General features: G+C 43.8%; 1 protein-coding gene across 5 annotated transcripts in view; it reads right to left on the minus strand.

The window, feature by feature from the left end:
• The window catches only part of LDB1 (LIM domain binding 1), a 112,659-nt gene that overhangs the window by 38,928 nt on the left and 52,296 nt on the right, over positions 1–21,435 (minus strand). Inside the window, exon 1 of one of the 5 annotated variants that reach the window (XM_075257871.1) lies at positions 7,320–7,599. The exons of the other annotated variants lie outside the window; for them this stretch is intronic. Within the exon in view, the coding sequence (XP_075113972.1) occupies positions 7,320–7,344 (25 nt within the window). The 5' untranslated portion in view covers positions 7,345–7,599. Of the gene's footprint in view, positions 1–7,319; positions 7,600–21,435 lie in introns of those variants that run through there. 5 annotated transcript variants of the gene reach the window in all.

Below are 21,435 nucleotides of genomic sequence, written 5' to 3' on the forward strand. Positions count from 1 at the left end.
AGACCCCAGAGTATAATAATTGTTTATGGGTATCCACAGTGGGACATAATCCTTTGGGCAGGGGCCACTATGGGGTTCAATACTGTGTGCAAGGGCCACTATGGTTGATAATACTGTGTGGAGGGGGCCACTAAAGGACATAATACTGTGTGAAGGGGCCACTGAGGGACATAATACTGTGTGCAGTTGCCACTATGGGGGATAATACTGTGTGGAGGGGCCACTATGGGGGATAATACTGTGTGCAGGGGACACTATGGGGGATAATACTGTGTGGAGAGGCCACTATGGGGGATAATACTGTGTGTAGGGGCCACTATGGCGCATAATACTGTGTGCAGGGGCCACTATGGGGGATAATACTGTGTGCAGGGGCCACTATGGGGGATAATACTGTGTGGGCCACTATGGGGGATAATACTGTGTGGAGGGGCCACTATGGGGGATAATACTGTGTGCAGGGGCCACTAAGGAGCATAATAGAGCACGTAGGAGGGGGTTGGTCGAGGTCTTCGGCGTCAGTGTTGGTCGGGTGGGGGGGGGGCATGTCCAAAGTTTGCCACGGGGCCCCCGCCATTCCTAGTTACGCCACTGGATTCTAGTACTATGCAGGACTGCAGCGGGTCTGTGGCTCCACCCCGCACTCGCCTACCAAACTTTGGGCAACTACATTACATGTCACTTGTCCCTGTGACCTGTAATGTAGCTGTAGTGAGGCTGTAGTGAAGTTAATAGCAGCATTAGGAGTGATATCCGTCATCAGTAGCCATCTTCATAACCTGCAGTGCCCATCATCAGTAGCCATCTTAGGCGCACTTAGGCCCACTGAAGTTACACCTCTGCCCAAAATCCCACTGATTCTGACTTATGGTGACTTGAGTCACATTAAATATAATAAAAATTATATAGTTTGCACTTTCTCTTGTGTTTTCATATGTACATGATTCTAATCTACACTCCCATGCTTAACCCCGTCCCCACCGGGCCATAAAAAAATTGTCTTGCTGAAATCGGTCCTTGGTGGAAAAAAGGTTGGGGACCGCTGCTCTAGATGGCTTGTGGCAAACTGAAAATGACAATTCTTATGTCTTTCAACAATGGTTTTCTTCTTGCCGCTCTTTCACAAAGACCAGATTTGTGAATTGCATGACTTCTAGATGGTCCTGTGGACAGATTCTCCTTGTACCTAAGGATTTCTGCATCTCCTCCAGAGTGACCATGGGCCTCTTGGCTGCTTCTCTAACCGGTGCTCTCCTTGCTTGATCTGTTAGTTTAGGTGGACGGCCATGTCTTGGTAGGTTTGCAGTTGTAGAATACTTTTTCCATTTTTGGATGATGGATTGAACAGTGTTTCTTGGGGTTGTCCAAAGCTTGGAATATGTTTTTATAACCTAATCCTACTTTAAACTTTACTTCTGACCTGTCTGGTGAGTTCCTTGGTCTTCATGATGCTGTTTGTTCACTAGTGTCTTTTTAACAAACCAATGAGGCCTTCGCAGAACAGGTGGATTTATACTGAGACTACATTACACACAGCTGGACTCTAGTAACTAAGTGAATTCTGGAGGCAATTGTGTGCACTGGATTTTATTTAAGGGTAGCAGAGTACGGGGGGCTGAAGACTTTTGCACGTAACACTTTTCAGATTTTTATTCGATTAAAAATTATTTTTTTTAAAAAAAAACCTTGTATCATTTTTCTTCCACTTCACAATCATCAGCTACTTAAAATCTCAATAAAATACATTTAAAGTTCGTAGTTGTAAGGTGACAAAATGTGAATAATTTCATCGAGTTATGAGAACTTTTTCAAGAAATGCTGACGGTTTCCCTATAGGTATAATGGAGGCAGAAAGCACAGCGCTTTTTTGCTGTGGCACGCTATGTATGACCTTAGTCTAAAGGAGTTATCCTAGTTTGGGGTTTAGTGATAACTTTTAAATGTTGGCCGACCCCTTTAATTTATTTGCCACATATTGATGGGAAACAATGTGTCTGGGGCTTAGGCCTCACATAGGCAGCAGCAAAACCATTGCAGCAACGCATCGCAGATTTTCCTGCAGCGCTTTCACAGAAGTGCAGACTTTCTGCTTCCATTATACCAGCGTTTCAGTAGGTATCATTGACATGCTGTGATTTCCAAAACCGCAATGGTTTTGGAAATCTCAGCATATCCGCTTCATGTATTTTTCCACAAGGTGTGGATGGGATTCGCCACACCTTTGCCACGTGGTTCCCCAGTCTCGATTTTCAGCACTTGAGTGGCATAAAGTTGTGATCCCAGGGGCCCGGGGATTTCTCTACATCTTACATAAACCATAACAGACTGCCTCTCTCCAGTCTAGAATGGCTGATACCAGGGGACAATAGAGTATTCACCTGCAGACTAGCATTAGCAGGACCAACGTGACGGTCAGTCATCTGGATTTTCCGATCCATTAAGAAAGTTTCAACAACTAATCCCAGTGCAAGAAATCATTATCACCAACATCCGTCTTCATTCTAGTGTCTTTAGGGTTTACCAGATGCTTCCTGGTGTGTTGGTGAAGGAAACAAACCAGGTGGTTTCAACGTTATTTCCCCTAGAGATAAGAGGCACCAGGGGGGTCCGGCAGCCACTCTTATCCCCCCAATACCAATAGCATGCACATAAGAGGCACCAGGGGGGTCCGGCAGCCACTCTTATCCCCCCAATACCAATTGCATGCACATAAGAGGCACCAGGGGGGTCCGGCAGCCACTCTTATCCCCCCAATACCAATAGCATGCACATATAAGAGGCACCAGGGGGTCCAGCGGCCACTCTTATCCCCCCAATACCAATAGCATGCACATATAAGAGGCACCAGGGGTCCGGCGGCCACTCTTATCCCCCCAATACCAATAGCATGCACATATAAGAGGCACCAGGGGTCCGGCAGCCACTCTTATCCCCCCAATACCAATAGCATGCACATATAAGAGGCACCAGGGGGTCCAGCGGCCACTCTTATCCCCCCAATACCAATAGCATGCACATATAAGAGGCACCAGGGGTCCGGCGGCCACTCTTATCCCCCCAATACCATTAGCATGCGCATAAGAGGCACCAGGAGTGTCCGGCAGCCACTCTTATCCCCCCCCCCCCCCCCAATGCCAATAGCATGGACATGCAGTCAGTGGCATCTTGAGGTTTGGTTTATAGAATATGTACAAAAAACAAAAATACAATGTAATTAGGGAGGTTTCACACAGAGTTACGTGCCGCGTGATGTGGCACATAGACGCCGCGTGAGCTTTTGCAGGCCGTTCATGCTCCCATTGATATCAATGGAAGCGTGGATCATATACACGTTGCTATTTTGCGGCTCACGCGGCGTCTATGTGCCACATCACACGGCACGTAACTCCGTGTGAACCCTCCCTAATAAAGAAAAAAAAAACCTACAGCTCCTGCGCAGACCTATGCATCTCTATGTATGTAGTCAGATCCTGTAGTCACACTGTAGATTATTCTCTTTCCTCTTCTATTAGACAGAGGGAGCTACCTATCGAATGTGCATGGCTGTAACTTAACTTTACCCCAACAACAAATGTGGGGAAAAGCAAGATCAGGCTTTTAGATTCCCTTTGTTCTTTTTTTTTTTTTTAAATTGTTTATTTATGAAAATTTGTAACAATAAAGAAACACAACATGTCTACCAAGCCAAAGGAGATCACAAAGAGCAGTACAATAGAAAATGACGAAATTACAAATGGTAAACTAGGTAGAAACAAAAAGAAAAGGGGAGACAGGGAAGACAAACACAAACCAGACAAGACAAGGCTGGGGAAAGATTCCCTTTGTTCTTAGTAAAAAAAAAAACAAAAAACGGGTATCTGACAGATGCTTATTCCCCTTGCCAATTCAAAACACATACACTCTTGGCCACTCTTTAGGGTAAGTAGTTCACACTGAGTTTTATGGCCCAGAACCTGAGGCGGAGGCCAAAAGCCGGGTAGCCTCGACTGAAAGTCGGTGCACTTCACCGGCATCCAGCCACGCACTCCGCTCCGGATTAGGCCCAATGAATGGGCCTAGTCCGGAGGAGGGTGTGTCTTCAGGCCGAATCGCAAGGCGAAACGGCCTGAAGAATGAGCATGTCGCTTTTTTTCCAGGAGCCGGAAGAAAAGGCTCCCGGAAAAATAAACCGAGCGGCTCCCATTGAAATCAGACTACACACAGGGTTTGTTTGTAGTCTGTTATCATGGAGACACAGTACTCTGCATTGGAGGAATTTTCAGTCAACTCTATGTACAAAGCTGCTTCTATTTTAGATACATTATGTGAATTAAAGGGATTTTACTTAATAAACGTGTATAATAAGAAGCATTGGCGGTCCTGGACTATAACATGGCAGCTAAGTTTTCAGCCTTAAGCTCACATGTGTATTCCCCAGACCATATCACATCATTAATGGATACCTAGAATGGATTTATTTTTTTCCTAGAAGAATTTTCATCCCTTTAAGTATCTCTGCTCAAAGTTGTCAATCACCATAAGTCAGTACATGTCTATATTATGTGTACACATAGCGCACAGAGACACGTACAATCCATACAAATCAATATCAGAAATAGATTGAGCAGGATATACTATTCAGTATTGTGTTATTTATGTACCGTACATAAAATATGTATATAGGTTCTACAGATTTAAAGCTATTGTCTTATTAGAGCAACCATTGTCCATTAGGGCACAGATGACACCACTAGCCAGTTGATGAAAAAGAGTTGCCCTTATTTTGGAGGACTCAGATGGGGCATAGGTCACATGGCCACCCATTGATTTGATTGGGGTTCATGTAATACCACATTCCTCATGTAGTGGCCACTGTAGTAATAACGTGTACCTGTTTGCAGGTTCTCTATGATCAGAGCTGATTGTGAATGATGTGGTGAATGGAATTGCAGCTCATCCCCTTTTACTTTAAAAGGGTTTTCCAGGACTAAAATATTGGTGTCCTATCTTTAGGACAGGTCATTAATGTGAGATACGCAGGAGTCTCACACTCGGGCCCACAGTGATCAGATATTTAAGGTGCTAACTATGCTTCCATGAGCAGCGCAGGCCATGCAACATCATGTTGATTGGTCACATGGTTTGATCACAGCTCAGCCCCATTCAAATGAATGCGGTTTAGCTGCAATACCAAACATGGCCACAATACGGTGTGAAGAGACCGCAGTGCTCAAGTACTTCTGTCAAACAAGTGATCAGTTGGGGTGCCAGGTGTCGGACCCTCACCGATCCAATATTTTAGCTCTGGAAAACCCCTTTATCAGGGCTGCAATACCAGGCACAAACCATGGACAGGTGTGGTGCTGTTTGGGGAAGAAAAAATTTGCAGAGTAATGTAAGACGGAAAAACAGCTCAAATTTTGCTTTGTGAACTTAGCCCAATACTGAATCAGGCCGGAGCTCCGTGAGCGTAAATGCCTCAGCGAAAAAAGACGTTATACAGTCCTGCAAAGTCTAGCGAATCCCATCCACACATGGTGGAAAATTATGTGCAGTGGAAACCGAGATTTCCAAAAATGTTTCGGGAAAAACCATGATGCGTTGCCACTGCGGTTTTTCCTGCATCGCTTTTTTGCTACATGGGGCCTTAGCCTAAAAGACATGAAGTGAAGAAAACACTATCAGTCCTGGCCCGAAACAGATCGTGACTGGGTTTGTAGGTGGAGAGAAGATCAGCAGCTGCTCCGTACACGATTACGCCTATCTCCCTGCAACACGTGTGTTTAGATGCCATGCTCATAACATAGATAGGGGCTAAGAGTCACAGAATACTCCTCTGCAGCAATGGGCACTGTGTTTTGGGGGATGCCATGGCTAAAGAGTACTTGCCATAGTAGTAGTTAGTTGTAGACAAGAGTAGTCACATGCTGTTGGGTGCTAGGTCATGCTGAGACCTGTGGTTCTAGATGATATATCGCCATATACTTCTCATACATCACATGGCATACTACTGGAGTCTCAGTGTGCCATTCAGTTCCCAACTAGTACTTCTCTGCAATATCTGCATTATTTTACCATATGGCATTCACATAACACTGTCATACAATCACTACACAATACCGCCATTCAGTGTCCAAATAACATCGCCATACAATGTCCACATAATGCCATCATACAACTCTCGCATAGTACCTCTATACATTATTCACATCACTCTATCCTATAGTGTACATATAATACTGCCAGACAGTTTCAGCACCATACAATGTCCAAATAATACTGCCATACAGGAGCAGATTTATTAATACTGCCGTATCATACCTAAATGGCAACAAGTGATTTATGAAGAATCTCCAGCTTCTCATAAATCACCCAGGCATCCCGGCATAGGAACTGGTGTCGATATCCATTATAATTCAGGCCAGAAAACTGGAGGGCCAAGGAAATCGCCCACATAGGCAAAATATTGCGCAAAACACGGTTTGGGCCTTGGGGCGCACCATAGGGCCTGAGCCAAATGTGCACCACCATATGATCCCGCTACACCAGAAGGCTGGCGAATTAGAGTCTTAGGCTCTTGTTTACATGACTGAAGTTCATGGCCACGTCCCGGAAAAAGCATGCTCTACTTTTTGATGGCTGTGCTTTCACAGAGACCACTTTTTCATCGAAATTCAATGGATCCGTGAAAAAAGTGGACAGCACACAGACAAGAATCGGCACGGATGTACGACTATAGAGAAGACTATGCTGAATGGAGCAGGAGAAGACGTATTGATCCAGAAACACTGGTGGTTAGTAATGATGAAGTAACTGGACAACCTGTTTAGATGGACCCTCATATAGACTTGGTCTCATATCAGCGATGTAGTGCACACAATGGCGCTTTACAATATCATCCCAGGTTTTACGTACAAATGTCTAAGTTGTGATTCAGCAAATTGTAAACTTTTGCAATTTCCGGGATCGTCCTCCTCTTGGAATATAATATTGTGCTGACGTTCGGCCCGCTACATCCACTGGGATATATGGCGGTGACGTTAACCTCTTCCATTCACTTATAATAAACTCCTACGAGGCCAGAGACTCTGTAAACAAACAGCGTCATGTGACCCCTTATCATTATTACCATCCTCCCAAGTCATTTTTTAGATGGGCACAAACCTCATTTTAACGCTTTTGTTGGCCGTCCTTCCTGTCTGGAATTATGACCCCCTTGCTATAGGTTATTGGATAATGTAATACTAATAATTTGGTGATGGTACGAGGCACGGTTAACCATTTCATGATCCAATTCTTGACTATAGCTACGGAATACTTGAAGCCATCACTTTTCTTACCTGCTATGTCAAAGTCTTCAGCCATTTGTTAAAGGGTCCTGCACTTTCCTTCACATCAATGACAAAAATCGAGGTCTGAGGAAGAAGGAGAGAGTCCTTTGCCCAGACACCCGTATTTCGTGCGGCGTCCCCTCTCTGCTAGTGTCATGCACAAGGGGCCATCACAGCACAGAGCACAGGATGGGTCCAGGCGACTGTGACAGCTCGTGTCTTGCCTGCCTTGTGTGCTGAGGGTTGTATGAACACCCCGCCCTCTACCACAGGAAACCATCTCTCCAACCTGAGGGAGAGCTGATAGCAGCCCAGCCTCACTCGCCAGCAGAACGAGGGGGTGGGGGAGGGAAATGGCTCCCCAGGGACTAAGTCAGCAATCCGCATTAGCAACATTGATAAGAGCTACTGAAGCCCCCCCCCTCCATCCTTGGTACAAAGCCTAGATGTGTTCGCAGATCATGGGGGTCATTCGCCAAAGACAAAGCCTTCAGTGCTAAAACAAGGCCAAGTCTATTGTGCAATGCCCTACGCGTAGATCCCTGGGCCGAAAGCAAGTTAGGCTAAGTCAGCAGAGCTTTGTAAGTAGGCCTCTGATCTATTTGTTGTGGCAGGCGCTGATCAACAACACATGATCCCATACAATCCCATCAGGATATATATATATATATATATATATATATATATATATATATATATAGTTCACCGGGCTATAGGGAGAATGTATTTACATTGGTCCCGAATGTCAAAAAAATTATCTGAGACGTGCAAACAGCAAAAAAAAAAATTATTTGGAAAGTGCTGCGGAATATGTTGGCACTATATAAAGTTATTATTATTAATAAAAACATGGTATAAATAATTGTTATGGAATTGTTGCTTAAGCAATTCCAAAAAGGTAATGGAAAGGTTATTCAAGCAATATCTTAATATGCAGCAAATAACTGATAGGACCCACGGTCAGAAAGTTATTGAGCAATCTATAATCCTACAGTGCTCTGGTTTGCAGAGTTTAAGGCTAACCCAGGATATTGACCAGACTCCACAGCAAGGCAGGATGAATTGGCTCCGGACCCAGGTTGCAACCTCAGAACAAGGCGCCGGAAAACAGGTGCAAAGCCCAAGGACCAAACCAACCTTGTGGTGGGCAAAAGGGTAATACACAAGCCAGGGTCAAAAACCAGGAGAGTACAGGAATCGTCAAAATGAAAACAGAGGAAAATCAGAAGTCCAGGAGGTCACAAATAAAACTGAATCAGGAAGAGAAAGGGAAGCCAAAAAGTAAGCTTAAACTATAAACCAGAATAACAGCAGAAAACAGGAAAGGTACTAAGAGCGAGTCCTGAGAAGACAGAGCCTAAAAACTATCCCAGTCACTGGCACCTAAGAAAGGACAGCGTCAGGTTACAATACCCCGCCTCAGCCCTGCCTGACACCTCTGACTGGATGAACAGACCCAGCCAAAGTTTGACTGGTAGACATAGCAACCTTAAGGCAACAGCTACCTGCCAAACGCAGATGGCGTACAGAACCTGTCCCAACGGCACTGCAGAGAAGAGAGTGGTGCCAGGGCAGAGAAGAAGGAGAGTGGATATATTTAGATTCCTGACACCAGTGTTTCAAGGCCAACTAAAAGTGTGCAAGTGAGCGTGAGCTTTCTTCCAAGAGGAAGTTACCGTATATACTCGAGTATAAGCCGACTTCCAGCACATTTTAATGCTGAAAAAGCTCTCCTCGGCTTATACACGAGTCAGGGTCCACGAGCACAGAAAACTGGAAGGGGGAGGTCCTTTAGTGCTACTGCTCTGTGATTGGCTTTCGTGAGGTCACGTGACTGTGATGTCATCAAAGGTCCTATAGCCACTGATATGTAACATCTGCAGACAAGGTTGAGTCTAAATCCTAGTAGCTCCGCCCACACCAGAGTCCGATCACATGGTCATGACATCATCAGAGGTCCTTTAGCACACTAGGATTTAGCATCTACCCTGCAGATGAATGGCCGGGATTCATTGTGTCTTATGGAAGATGTCTGCTGTATGGAGGAGAGGAAGCTACAGTAACGTGACACACACAGGGACCTTCCTCTAGTTACTCTGCCTATTAATGTCAGGCATTTGGGGTTATTAATTTAGTTTCAGTAACTCCATGTGCCTCACATTAATACCAGTTAACCCCATCATGTCCCTCATATTAACCTCTATGTGCCCCATATAAGGGTTACTAATATGTGAGACACATGAGAGTACTAATGAAGGACCTTAATTATGAAGATACCTAATTATTACCTTCATATGTCCCACATATCAGTAACTCTTATGTGAGGCACACAGGGGGTTAATGTGAGGGACATGATGGGGTTAACTGCTATTACTATGATTCCCATGGAGTTACTAAGCTGCAATGCACATGACCAGACTTTTTATCTGCAATGGTGGATTTCCCCTCCTCGGCTTATACTCGAGTCAATACGTTTTCCCAGTTTTTTTGTGGTAAAATTAGGGGTCTTGGCTTATATTCGGGTCGGCTTATACTTGAGTATATGCGGTAACTATATTATAGCTGGCTACCTATAGGTGGCGCCAGAGAGACAGTTGACAAGTGCTCAGAATAAGGGACGGACAGTGATGTTATGCCATCATATAACGCCAGCGCTGAAAGGTAGAAAGGAATCACTAAAATCATTGGGTATGTGTGACTAGGACAGTACAATGGATATGGGAGGGGGGTCTAAGCATTTTATACAAATAAATTTATACTTCTTTGTTTATTGTAACCAAAAACAAAATCTCTCCAGATTCCCAATTCTTTGCGCGCTTAGTGGGCATGTATTGTAATCTGTACATTAACTATGACGCACTATGTAGCGGTATTATTCTATAGGTCATGTATGTTGGTATTGAGGTGAATGCTTTGTGGCACTGGACGTAGACACTAGAGCAGGGACTGCCAAGTACACCAAATGTTCTGACGCTGGTATTGTCACTGACCCTACTGTCAATCATTCTAAAATTAACCCCTTGTTATATGGCTACGTGGTGGTAATAAGTTACGTAAACACCGCTGTTTTATGAAGGACATGATGAGATTTTCAGCACGTGAGTCAAGATGGCCAACATCTGAAATCCAAGGATATAATCAGGTGTTCCTGGCACGCTGCGAATACATAATCTCAATACACTCCAAGAGGAAGAGCGCCACCTGTTGACAAAGTGTAAAGATTCACGTAGTCATCTCCAGCTCATATTGTACATACAATGGTAGGAAATACATTATGTAAAAAGAATGTTTTGAGAGCTCATTCATTTTACGCTTGGTTTACCCTAGTATCGCCTCTCCGATGTTCTGGTCAGTCAGAGGATCAGAACAACGGACAGGCAGACTGCTAAAATAGTGGTAATGCAGAGTCTTTGACATTGACTATAATGGGGTGTGTCATTTTAAAACTGATTTTCAGGCGGACACTGCGACTCTGACAGAGACTCCGGTGCAGATGTGAATGTAGTCTTAAACCCCTCATGGCGAACCTATGGCACGCGTGTCACAGGTGACACGCTAAGACAATTTGGGTGACACACATCGGCAGCTACTTATTGTGTTGTTACAATAAGCAGCTGCCGATACTTTTTACTCACCTGTCCACACTCCTGTCTTGACCTACCTCCACTGCCTCCTGAAGGAGGCGCTACAATGACGTCACCGTGCTGACGAACGCTGGGACGCTATGTACATCAGCAACAGCGCACATTGGAGGCGGCAGTGGAGGGAGGCTAAGACTGGAACGTGGACAGGTGAGGTAAAAGTATCGCCACTACTCTGTGTGGGGATGTAAAAGGGGGGTCATATACTGTGGGTGGGCTTTAAAAAAGGAGTCATTTACTGTTTGGGGGTATAAGAAGGGTCATAAACTGTGTGGGGCTAATAAAAAGGGGTCATATACTGTGTGATGGGCCAGGAAAGGGGGTCATATACTGTGTGATGGGCCAGGAAAAGGGGGTCATATACTGTGTGATGGGCCAGAAAAAGGGGTCATATACTGTGTGATGGGCCAGGAAAGGGGGTCATATACTGTGTAATGGGCCAGGAAAAGGGGGTCATATACTGTGTGATGGGCCAGGAAAGGGGGTCATATACTGTGTGATGGGCCAGGAAAAGGGGGTCATATACTGTGTGATGGGCCAGGAAAAGGGGGTCATATACTGTGTGATGGGCCAGGAAAAGGGGGTCATATACTGTGTGATGGGCCAGGAAAGGGGGTCATATACTGTGTGATGGGCCAGGAAAAGGGGGTCATATACTGTGTGATGGGCCAGGAAAAGGGGGTCATATACTGTGTGATGGGCCAGGAAAAGGGGGTCATATACTGTGTGATGGGCCAGGAAAAGGGGGTCATATACTGTGTGATGGGCCAGGAAAAGGGGGTCATATACTGTGTGATGGGCCAGGAAAAGGGGGTCATATACTGTGTGATGGGCCAGGAAAAGGGGGTCATATACTGTGTGATGGGCCAGGAAAAGGGGGTCATATACTGTGTGATGGGCCAGAAAAAGGGGTCATATACTGTGTGATGGGCCAGGAAAGGGGGTCATATACTGTGTGATGGGCCAGGAAAAGGGGGTCATATACTGTGTGATGGGCCAGAAAAAGGGGTCATATACTGTGTGATGGGCCAGGAAAGGGGGTCATATACTGTGTGATGGGCCAGGAAAAGGGGGTCATATACTGTGTGATGGGCCAGGAAAAGGGGGTCATATACTGTGTGATGGGCCAGGAAATGGGGTCATATACTGTGTGAAATACATATAATACAAATACATATATCAAAAATATAACTCTTGCTAGAGATACAAATATCACAAAATTATGAATATTTCTAGATTCTAGACTAGATGTGACGCCACCTGAGCTGAGCTAGGTTATTTTACGAATTTTGACACACAGAGCTTAAAAGGTTAGCCACCACTGTCTTAAACCATGCCCTCGTTGTTGTATTTTGCACTATTTCTAATGCACTTTTTGCAATATGGGTGGCTTGTGTGAACATAACCTAAGGCTAGAACTGTGCATTAAGCTTATAAAGATGTAATGTATGTACACAGTGACTGCACCAGCAGAATAGTGAGCGCAGCTCTGAAGTATAATACAGGATAAGTCATGTATGTATGTACACAGTGACTGCACCAGCAGAATAGTGAGCGCAGCTCTGGAGTATAATACAGGATAAGTAATGTAATGTATGTACACAGTGACTGTACCAGCAGAATAGTGAGCGCAGCTCTGGGGTATAATACAGGATAAGTAATGTAATGTATGTACACAATGACTGTACCAGCAGAATAGTGAGCGCAGCTCTGGGGTATAATACAGGATAAGTAATGTAATGTATGTACACAGTGACTGTACCAGCAGAATAGTGAGCACAGCTCTGGAGTATAATACAGGATAAGTAATGTAATGTATGTACACAGTGACTGTACCAGCAGAATAGTGAGCGCAGCTCTGGAGTATAATACAGGATAAGTAATGTAATATATGTACACAGTGACTGCACCAGCAGAATAGTGAGTGCAGCTCTGGAGTATAATACAGGATAAGTAATGTAATGTATGTACACAGTGGCTGCACCAGCAGAATAGTGAGCGCAGCTCTGGAGTATAATACAGGATAAGTAATGTAATGTATGTACACAGTGACTGCACCAGGAGAATAGTGAGTACAGCTCTGGAGTATAATACAGGATAAGTAATGTAATGTATGTACACAGTGGCTGCACCAGCAGAATAGTGAGTGCAGCTCTGGAGTATAATACAGGATAAGTAATGTAATGTATGTACACAGTGACTGTATCAGCAGAATAGTGAGCGCAGCTCTGGGGTATAATACAGGATAAGTAATGTAATGTATGTACACAGTGGCTGCACCAGCAGAATAGTGAGCGCAGCTCTGGAGTATAATACAGGATAAGTAATGTAATGTATGTACACAGTGATTGTACCAGCAGAATAGTGAGCGCAGCTCTGGAGTATAATACAGGATAAGTAATGTAATGTATGTACACAGTGACTGCACCAGCAGAATAGTGAGCGCAGCTCTGGAGTATAATACAGGATGTAACTCAGGATCAGTAATGTAACGTTATGTCACAGCCAGCTTTCAGTTTCTTTGATATATAAGAAGATGGAGTGCATATTGGACTGTGTGATATTCGGTAGGGGTATAAGGCCATGCCAATCCAATTAAGTCTTTGCAATCGGACACTGTATGACTTGGAGTATAATACACAATAACAGGTTGCCCGGTGTGGCCGGGTTAGTGGTGATTAAAAGGTGTTTAATTAGACTGAAATGAAGACATAAGACGCCGTCATTAATAGATCGCTGTGTTATGTGAGTACATTAGGGGTTGAGTATGGTATAATTGGGGCACGGCTGTTCAATGCCACAGAACAAATGGAGACTGGAAAGACAAGTGATTGTTTGAAGGTCGTTCATTAATTAGGGCTAAATGATTCCGATGGCGTATAATTTCACTTTAAAGGAAAACCATTCAGCGCCCTCAGAGAACTATCCATAGGAATCCTACATGACTGCCGAGCTTTCCACTGATTCTCCTTTCTACTGGATCAAATGCAAGAAAATATTATTATTTCCCCTCTCAATGAATAAAAAAGCTGCAAAGCTGGTGAGTCATTAATGAGACGTAGGGAAGGCTGGACCAAAGGGAATGTGGCCAAAAAATGGCAAACGATGGGGCGTGTGGGGAGTGCCCTAACAGATAGCATTAAGGGGGGTCTCCTACACCCGCTAAGTGGCCCCTAAAACCTTCAGGCGTCCTGTCCATGGTGTGCAAAGGAGGCCGAAGACTGGAGGACGCCCCTCTCTAGGGTCCTACATTGTGTTGATGTTGGTATAGTGGGGGACAATTTTGATCTTTGTTATGGGGGGAGGGGTAGACTAATGCATATTATCACTGTGTGTGTATTATATCTATATTATCACTCATCTATATTCTCATCACTTGTGTATATTAGACCTATATTCTCATCACTCGTGTATTAGACTGCTATTAACCTATTATTGATGATGTCTTCCTCCCCAGCTGTCTGTCTTGTATGGGTAGCATATAATTACAGATATCGTACATCAGAAACAATGCTGCGATGCGTTACACTTCATTTCCATGTATATTGTAGACTGATCAGGGCTGATGACAGGAGATGATAATAATAATAGTATACACTGTAATAAAGAGCGTTCCCTAATGAGTGCGCCCGAGCTGTCATTCTGGCGTTACACACAGCGCCGCAGCTTTTTATTGTATTACATTGAGTCTTCATGGCTGTTTAGTGCAGATTGAGGAGTTTTTTTTGTGATGTAACCGCTTCCAGCCATGCGCTACGTAATGAGATAAATACACTGTACGCTGCATGCCAGATAGATGAAGAATCCGTATAACACATGAAATTGGTTTCTCTAAACGGCTCTGAAATGTTCATCATAAAAAATACCATTAAAGGGGAAGTGAGGGGAACAGAATAGTAAGGCGGTACATAACGAGAATAATAGACATTGGAATAATGACACTTAAAGGGACGGCTTTATGGTCTTATACTGAATGTGGGGCCTGAGGGGACCCTTTAGGCCCTGTACATGGCATAATATAGATGTCTGGACTGTATACTGTATAGGCTATCAGACCCCCTAGGGCTCAAGGTCCCAAAATAGAGGTAAAAATAAAATAATTTCTAAAATATCATATTTTCTATATCTATATGTTAAATAAAAATTCGATTCCCCCTTTCCCTAGATCAAGTATGAAAATAAACAAAAATAATACATAAACATAAAAACATAAACTCTTTAAATATCACATTTTTGTCCCATGCGGTGAACGAAAAAAAATTAATCAAAATGGCCAAAGAGATTTTTTTTTTTTTTTCAACACTTTGCTTCCGATAAAAATGTAATAAAATCAGTCCATCAGACCCTCCCCAATATAGTATCAATAAAAACGACATCTGTTCCCGCAGAAAAAGACGTCTTACCCAGCTCCGTACACAAAAATATGAAAAAGTTACAGGGGTCAGAATAGGAAGGCAAAAAGACATTTTTCTATTTTGCAAAGTTTAATTTATTTTTTTTTAAAGGTATCAAATCATTAAAAATACATTAAATCTAAATTTGGTATCACTGTGATCGTACTGATTACAGGTAACGTCATTTTGGCCGCATAGTAAAAGCCATAAAAATTAAACACATAAAAAAAATGGCGCAAATGTGTATTTTTTCCAATTCCACCTCATTCAGAATTTTTTTTTTTTTTCAGCTGACCAGTATATTGTACAGGATATTGAATGGTGATATTACAAAGTACAGTTTGACCTGCAAACAATAAGCCATCATTAACCAAAAAAATAAAAAAAATAAAATTCTCTTGAAAAAATATGATATAATACCTGCAATTTCCACTCTGTCCACTAACTGTAATAATAGACACTTGACAATTCTGTAGGGGTTTTCTTTGCAGCAGTCAGTTATTTCCATCCTAACCAGGATTACAATAGAAGATACCACCTCTATAGATAACACCACTTATTCATCATTACATCCACTATTGATAGAATAGATGATGTCACAGTTTATCCCCTCCCACTCCCTGCACTGAGCATGTCTACAAAACTCTCCCATGGACCTCAAGGAGTCAGCCCCAGACTATTCTTCCTATGGCCATATCTGTGCTGTGAAGTAGATCACTAAATGCTGTTAACAGAGCAGAGGAGAAGTTCAGGTAAGATGGCCGCCCCCATGGTAATATGTTAGTATATCGTTCATCATGATCAAAGTGCAAATGTAATAGGAAATATTTGTGAAGTGCAAGATTTTCCAAAATTTTTCTCCCATGTGGATCAGCCAAAAATGCAAAAAAAAAAAAAAACCTTTGGCGCATACAGTCCCCATTATCTGCCACTAGAGGGCAGCAAAGCCTTCATTAACAGATAGAAATCCTCCTTTCCTGCTACAATCCTATACAGGAGACTGTGCTGTGATGTTACTGCTTTTACTGTGTGACTGATTTTGGCAATTTCACGATCATAAAATTCACCAATAACTGGAAAAAAAACCTATAATGATTCTGTAAAGAAGATAAGTAGCTGCCGGGAGACTTCAGGCGCCGCTGATCTTAGAAGGAAACCAAAAAATTGGAGAAAATACTGTAATAAAGCAGATTATACAAGAATCCTGCAGCGGAATACTGACTGCAGCTTTAGGCTGTGTTCACGTGGAGTAACGCGCCGCTCATTCTGACACGTAAACACATGTCAGAGTGAGCACAGTAAAACAGAATCCCATTGACTTCAATGTGTAACGCGCTTAAGACGGAACCCATTGAAGTCAATGGGATTCTGTTTTGAAGCTCTCACTCTGACACGTGTTTACGTGTCAGAATGAGCGCCGCGTTACTCCGTAGGAACGGGGCCTTACATGGGATATGTAGATTTAAAGGAATTTTCCACATTGAATCAAGTTGTAGCATTGGGGTTTGGTATTAAAAAAAATTAAAATGGCGCCCAAACAAGGTCAGGTGACTTTGCGTTCGCTTTGGATTTCGTCACCATCTTGATAATTTCTGCTTTGCTGTCAGGGAATGGAAAGCAACAAAAATTGGCAACTGCAGATCTCGAAATTTGTGGCAATTTCCTTGCAAATTTTTAGATTTCACCCCTTGCAGCAATTTTCATGGGCAAACTGCGCGTATTACGTTACGTTCACATCTGCGTTGTCCTATCCGTTGCTCTGCTCTATCAGAGGACCGGAACAGATCGCAATGGATTCCAGAAATGATGGACACAAAGGGATCCTGAATGACCCCATTGAATATAATGGAGTCCATTGTACTCTCCCGGACGGAATACCAATGCAGATGTGAACCAACCCATACGCATGATACATTGTAACAAGCAGCAGCTGTGTGAGCCCGCTCAGGACTCTCAATATAACCCAGAATTTTTCCATTCACTGACATCAAGCAGAGATTGGGTATCATAATAAACAACTGCTGAACTTTTCAGTGTAGATTGTGACGTTACCTGCGCCATATCCTCTATACATGCAGCATATAAGGTACACTAGAATGCAGCGTAATGCAGATTGTAACGCAGGAGGTTCCGCCAGCTCTGTAGTAACACACAGATAGCATGTTGTGTCTGCACATAATTCCCTGTATGTGGCAGTTGCCTGGCTACCTGTTCCAGGGTGATGGGCCATGGGAGCAGGGTAGCAGCTCAGCCCCGAATCCCCAGGTATGAGGAGCGTACAGGTTCATTAACCCATGAAATGAGGAGCCATTAGCGCCCTCTCCTGACATGCAGGTGAATGCATGATTGGATCAGACTCCCCCAGACAGAAAAAGGGGGGAGGGGCAATGTGCCATCTGCAAATGTCTCAAAAGAAATGAAAGACATGCTGCATGTGAATAATACATTTGGTGGTAGCCATCGGAGGTGCAAAGGTTGCAACCTGCTCTGGTGGCTAGTTTGGAGGTTGGACCTTGGCCTTTTGCCAAGCGTTGGTTGCACCTTAATATTGATGCCAGGGTGAAGGTTATAACTTGGTCCTTGTGATTAGTTTAGAGGTTGCACCTTGGTCCTGTTGGGGCATGGTGGGTAGCACTTTGGTACTGGTGGCCAGCGTGGGTTGTACCTTTATCCTAGTGGCTAGTTTGGAGGTTGCATCTTATTTCTGGTGGCCAGGGTGGAGGTTGCACCTTGATACCGGTGGCTAGGTTGGAGATTGCACCTTGGTCCTGTTGACTAGGGTTGAGGTTGCACCTTGATACTGATGGCCAGGGTGGAGGTTGCACCTTGGCACTGGTGGTTAGGTTGGAAGTTGCACCTTGGTACTGGTGGCTAGGTTGGAGGTTGCACCTTGGTACTGGTGGTTAGGTTGGAAGTTGCACCTTGGTACTGGTGGTTAGGTTGGAGGTTGCACCCTGATCCTGGTGGCAAAGTTTCAGGGTGGTTCAACTGCCCACACCACATCTGCTACATTAGAACCAGTATTATAAATGGCAGCTGTAGATGGGGACCCCGTTACAGACTTTCCTTACTTACTTACTTACTTCTGCTTGCATGATAGTCTGTTACTGACCCACCCTTTTTGGGCACGGACAAGCCAGATTTTCCAGTTTTGTCACCTAAAAATCAGAACAATCCTAGCAAATTTGGGACCGTTGCCTGTTAAGATTTTGTATTGGGGACCAAGACCTTGAACTTCTGCCTGTGATGTTTGTAATAAATGAAAAGGGGTTGTCTGGAACTAGGAAGTGACATCATATCTTTTGGTCACATGGCCTCTCTGCAGCTCAGTCCCATTCAAGTGAATCGGATTGAGCTGCAGTACTGAGCACAGCCACAACACAATGGACGGCGCTATGCTTGTTAAGTAATGAAGAGACCACAGAAATCATTGTTTCAGACAAGCCTTGTAGGGATCTCGTGGTGCTGAGTGGTTTAACTTACAAGGAGCCTAAAATCTCCTCACCCCACCTGGTGCAGCTTGTTTTGCCTTGGGAGGGGCAATTACTTTCTCCTCATACACGAAAAGTGGAAACATCCAAAGTAAATTTATCTTTCCAACCACTGGACTGTAGAAACTGCCTCGGGCTAATACAGGAGATGAATATTACGGCGCATCTCTTCACTATATGGAAGTTTAATTGTATTGTTAAAGGGGAACACACTCAAGCCAGTATCCCTAAAGCAGCGCCCCTATAGGTTGTGTCTAGTATTGCAGCTTAATGCACTTGAGTGAATGATGCCAAGCTGCAATATCAGACATAACCTATGGAGAAGGGTGGCGCCCTTGAGTTATAGGTTACCACTGTATTTATCCCACTACACGCTCAGGATCTGTGGAAAGCTATAATGATAACTAGAATAAAATGCAAGAGTTACAGTGAAGACTGGCACGCATGATCAGGTGTAGGAAGAAGTGACACAAATTTAACTTTAGTTTTTCTCCACAGTTTATGGAAACTGCAGTGATAATTCCTGTGAACATTGTAATGATGACCGAGACAAGACGGAATAAAATGCAAGAACGACAGTAAAGACTGGCACTAGCAAATGATTTATACATCATTTATGACCTGTGGAAAGCTTGTGTGATAATTCCTGTAGAAACTGTAATGATAGCCAAGACAAGCCAGAACAGAATGCAAGAGCCACAGTGAAAACTGACACTGACAGATTCAGAGTCATAGGAAGAAGTGACAAAACTGTAATTCCGCATCACTGTATAGCTTTATATACCATTCAGGTCTGCACTAAGCTGAGTAACAACTCATGTGGACATTTGAATAAAAGGCAAGATAACAGAATAGAATGCAAGAACTACAGTGAAGAATGACACTGACAGAGTCAGAACTATAAGAAGAACTCATATAAATGTAACTGCATAACCATATAGTTTTGTATAGTGTTCAGAATCTGGGCAAAGCTCAGTGACAACGCTGTGGACACCGGAATAAGGGGAAGAAAGAGCAGAATAGAATGCAAGAACCACAGTGAAGACTGACAGTGCCACATTCACAGCTGTAGCAAGTAACGCAAATGTAAATCTGCGTAACCACACAGCTTTATATGTTATTTGGGGTCTGTGCAAAGCTTGGTGGCAACTCCTGTGGGCCCTGGAATAAAGGGCAAGATAACAAAATAGAATGCAAGAGCTACAGTGTAGATGAATCACACAGAAGTAACATAAATGTACCATTCAGGATCCATGCAAAGCTTGGTGATGAATCCAGCGTTTACTATAATGACATCATGTATAGTGGTAAAAAACATGGCTACCCTTTTCTAGTAACAGCGCCACCATTGTCTATAGGCTGTGTCTGGTATTGCAGCTCAGCACTATTTTCATGAATGCTGCAGTACCTGACACAGCCCATGGACTATGGTGGTGCTGTTTCTTGTAAAGTAATATCCCCCTTTTCTATTGCCCTCTTTGTCCATATCCTTATAATCAGACCTGCTAAACATCTGTTGGCGATCGGCGTTGTCGGCCTCCATCGATTTCCCCCCTCTCCAGCCTGCCACCTCTTCTCTCGTCCTCTTTATATTTGGTCATCCTGCTTTACAAAATGGGGCTCGAGTTAATTCTTAACTCTGTTCATAGTGTCACATGTCAGATACATGTGAGCAGCGAGACGCTGCAACTCTGCAGCCAACGTCACGGGCAGTGGGGAATTCAGCAGACACATGTACACAGACAGACAGACAGACACACACACCACACACACACACACACACACACACACACACAGACAGGCGCTGCACAAACATATCCCATATGCTACAGCTGTGCAGACTGTGCCCATGGAGACAGACTGTTCCAAGGAATTCATTCACATCCTGATATGCCGTGTGCATACTAAACATCGTCGCTGACAAAAAAGTGGAGCCATCCGTACAAAAACACCACAGACGTAAAGAAAACGGGGGCGCCACAGCTGTCAGGATGTAAGGTCACCTATTCGTTATATAGCACCAACATATTGTGCAGCGCTGTACACGGATCATGTGGTCGACGTCTCTTGAGGTCGCCTACGATGGATGGATTACATTCTAGCAAAGCCGTATCTCCACCAATATAGCCCAATACTCACATGCTGTGCAGGAAAAACTACCGTTTTCTGTATACAGCTCCTGTGAAGGCCTATGTGTTGTCACAGACTACTGTCTCCCACTTCACTGACCTGCATTCCTATATATAGGAGTAGGAGATAAATGGATGGCATAACCAGTGACTGTAGCTGGAGTCTGGGGCATACTGTATCCCTGAGGGCAGAACAGGGGCTGTATTTTGGCAGATTTTTTCATGTACTAATCTGCCAGTGTGTCATCAGATCTTGAAGACGAGTTTTTGAGTAGATGGTAGGTTTATGTTTTCAGATTAATTTATGAAGATGGGGAACAGTGGTGTTTGGTTTATAGATCCATGAGAATCCCTGCGGGGCATCAGTGGGGCCGTTGTCATAAAGGGGGGCCATCTAAGTAAGTCCGCAGGGACTATGAGCATTTCTTCTCTATTCACTGCAAAAGCTAAAGTCAGACTACTGGATAGGT

Source organism: Leptodactylus fuscus, chromosome 10, assembly GCF_031893055.1.
Source record: "Leptodactylus fuscus isolate aLepFus1 chromosome 10, aLepFus1.hap2, whole genome shotgun sequence".
In the NCBI taxonomy this organism is placed as follows: Eukaryota; Metazoa; Chordata; class Amphibia; order Anura; family Leptodactylidae; genus Leptodactylus; species Leptodactylus fuscus.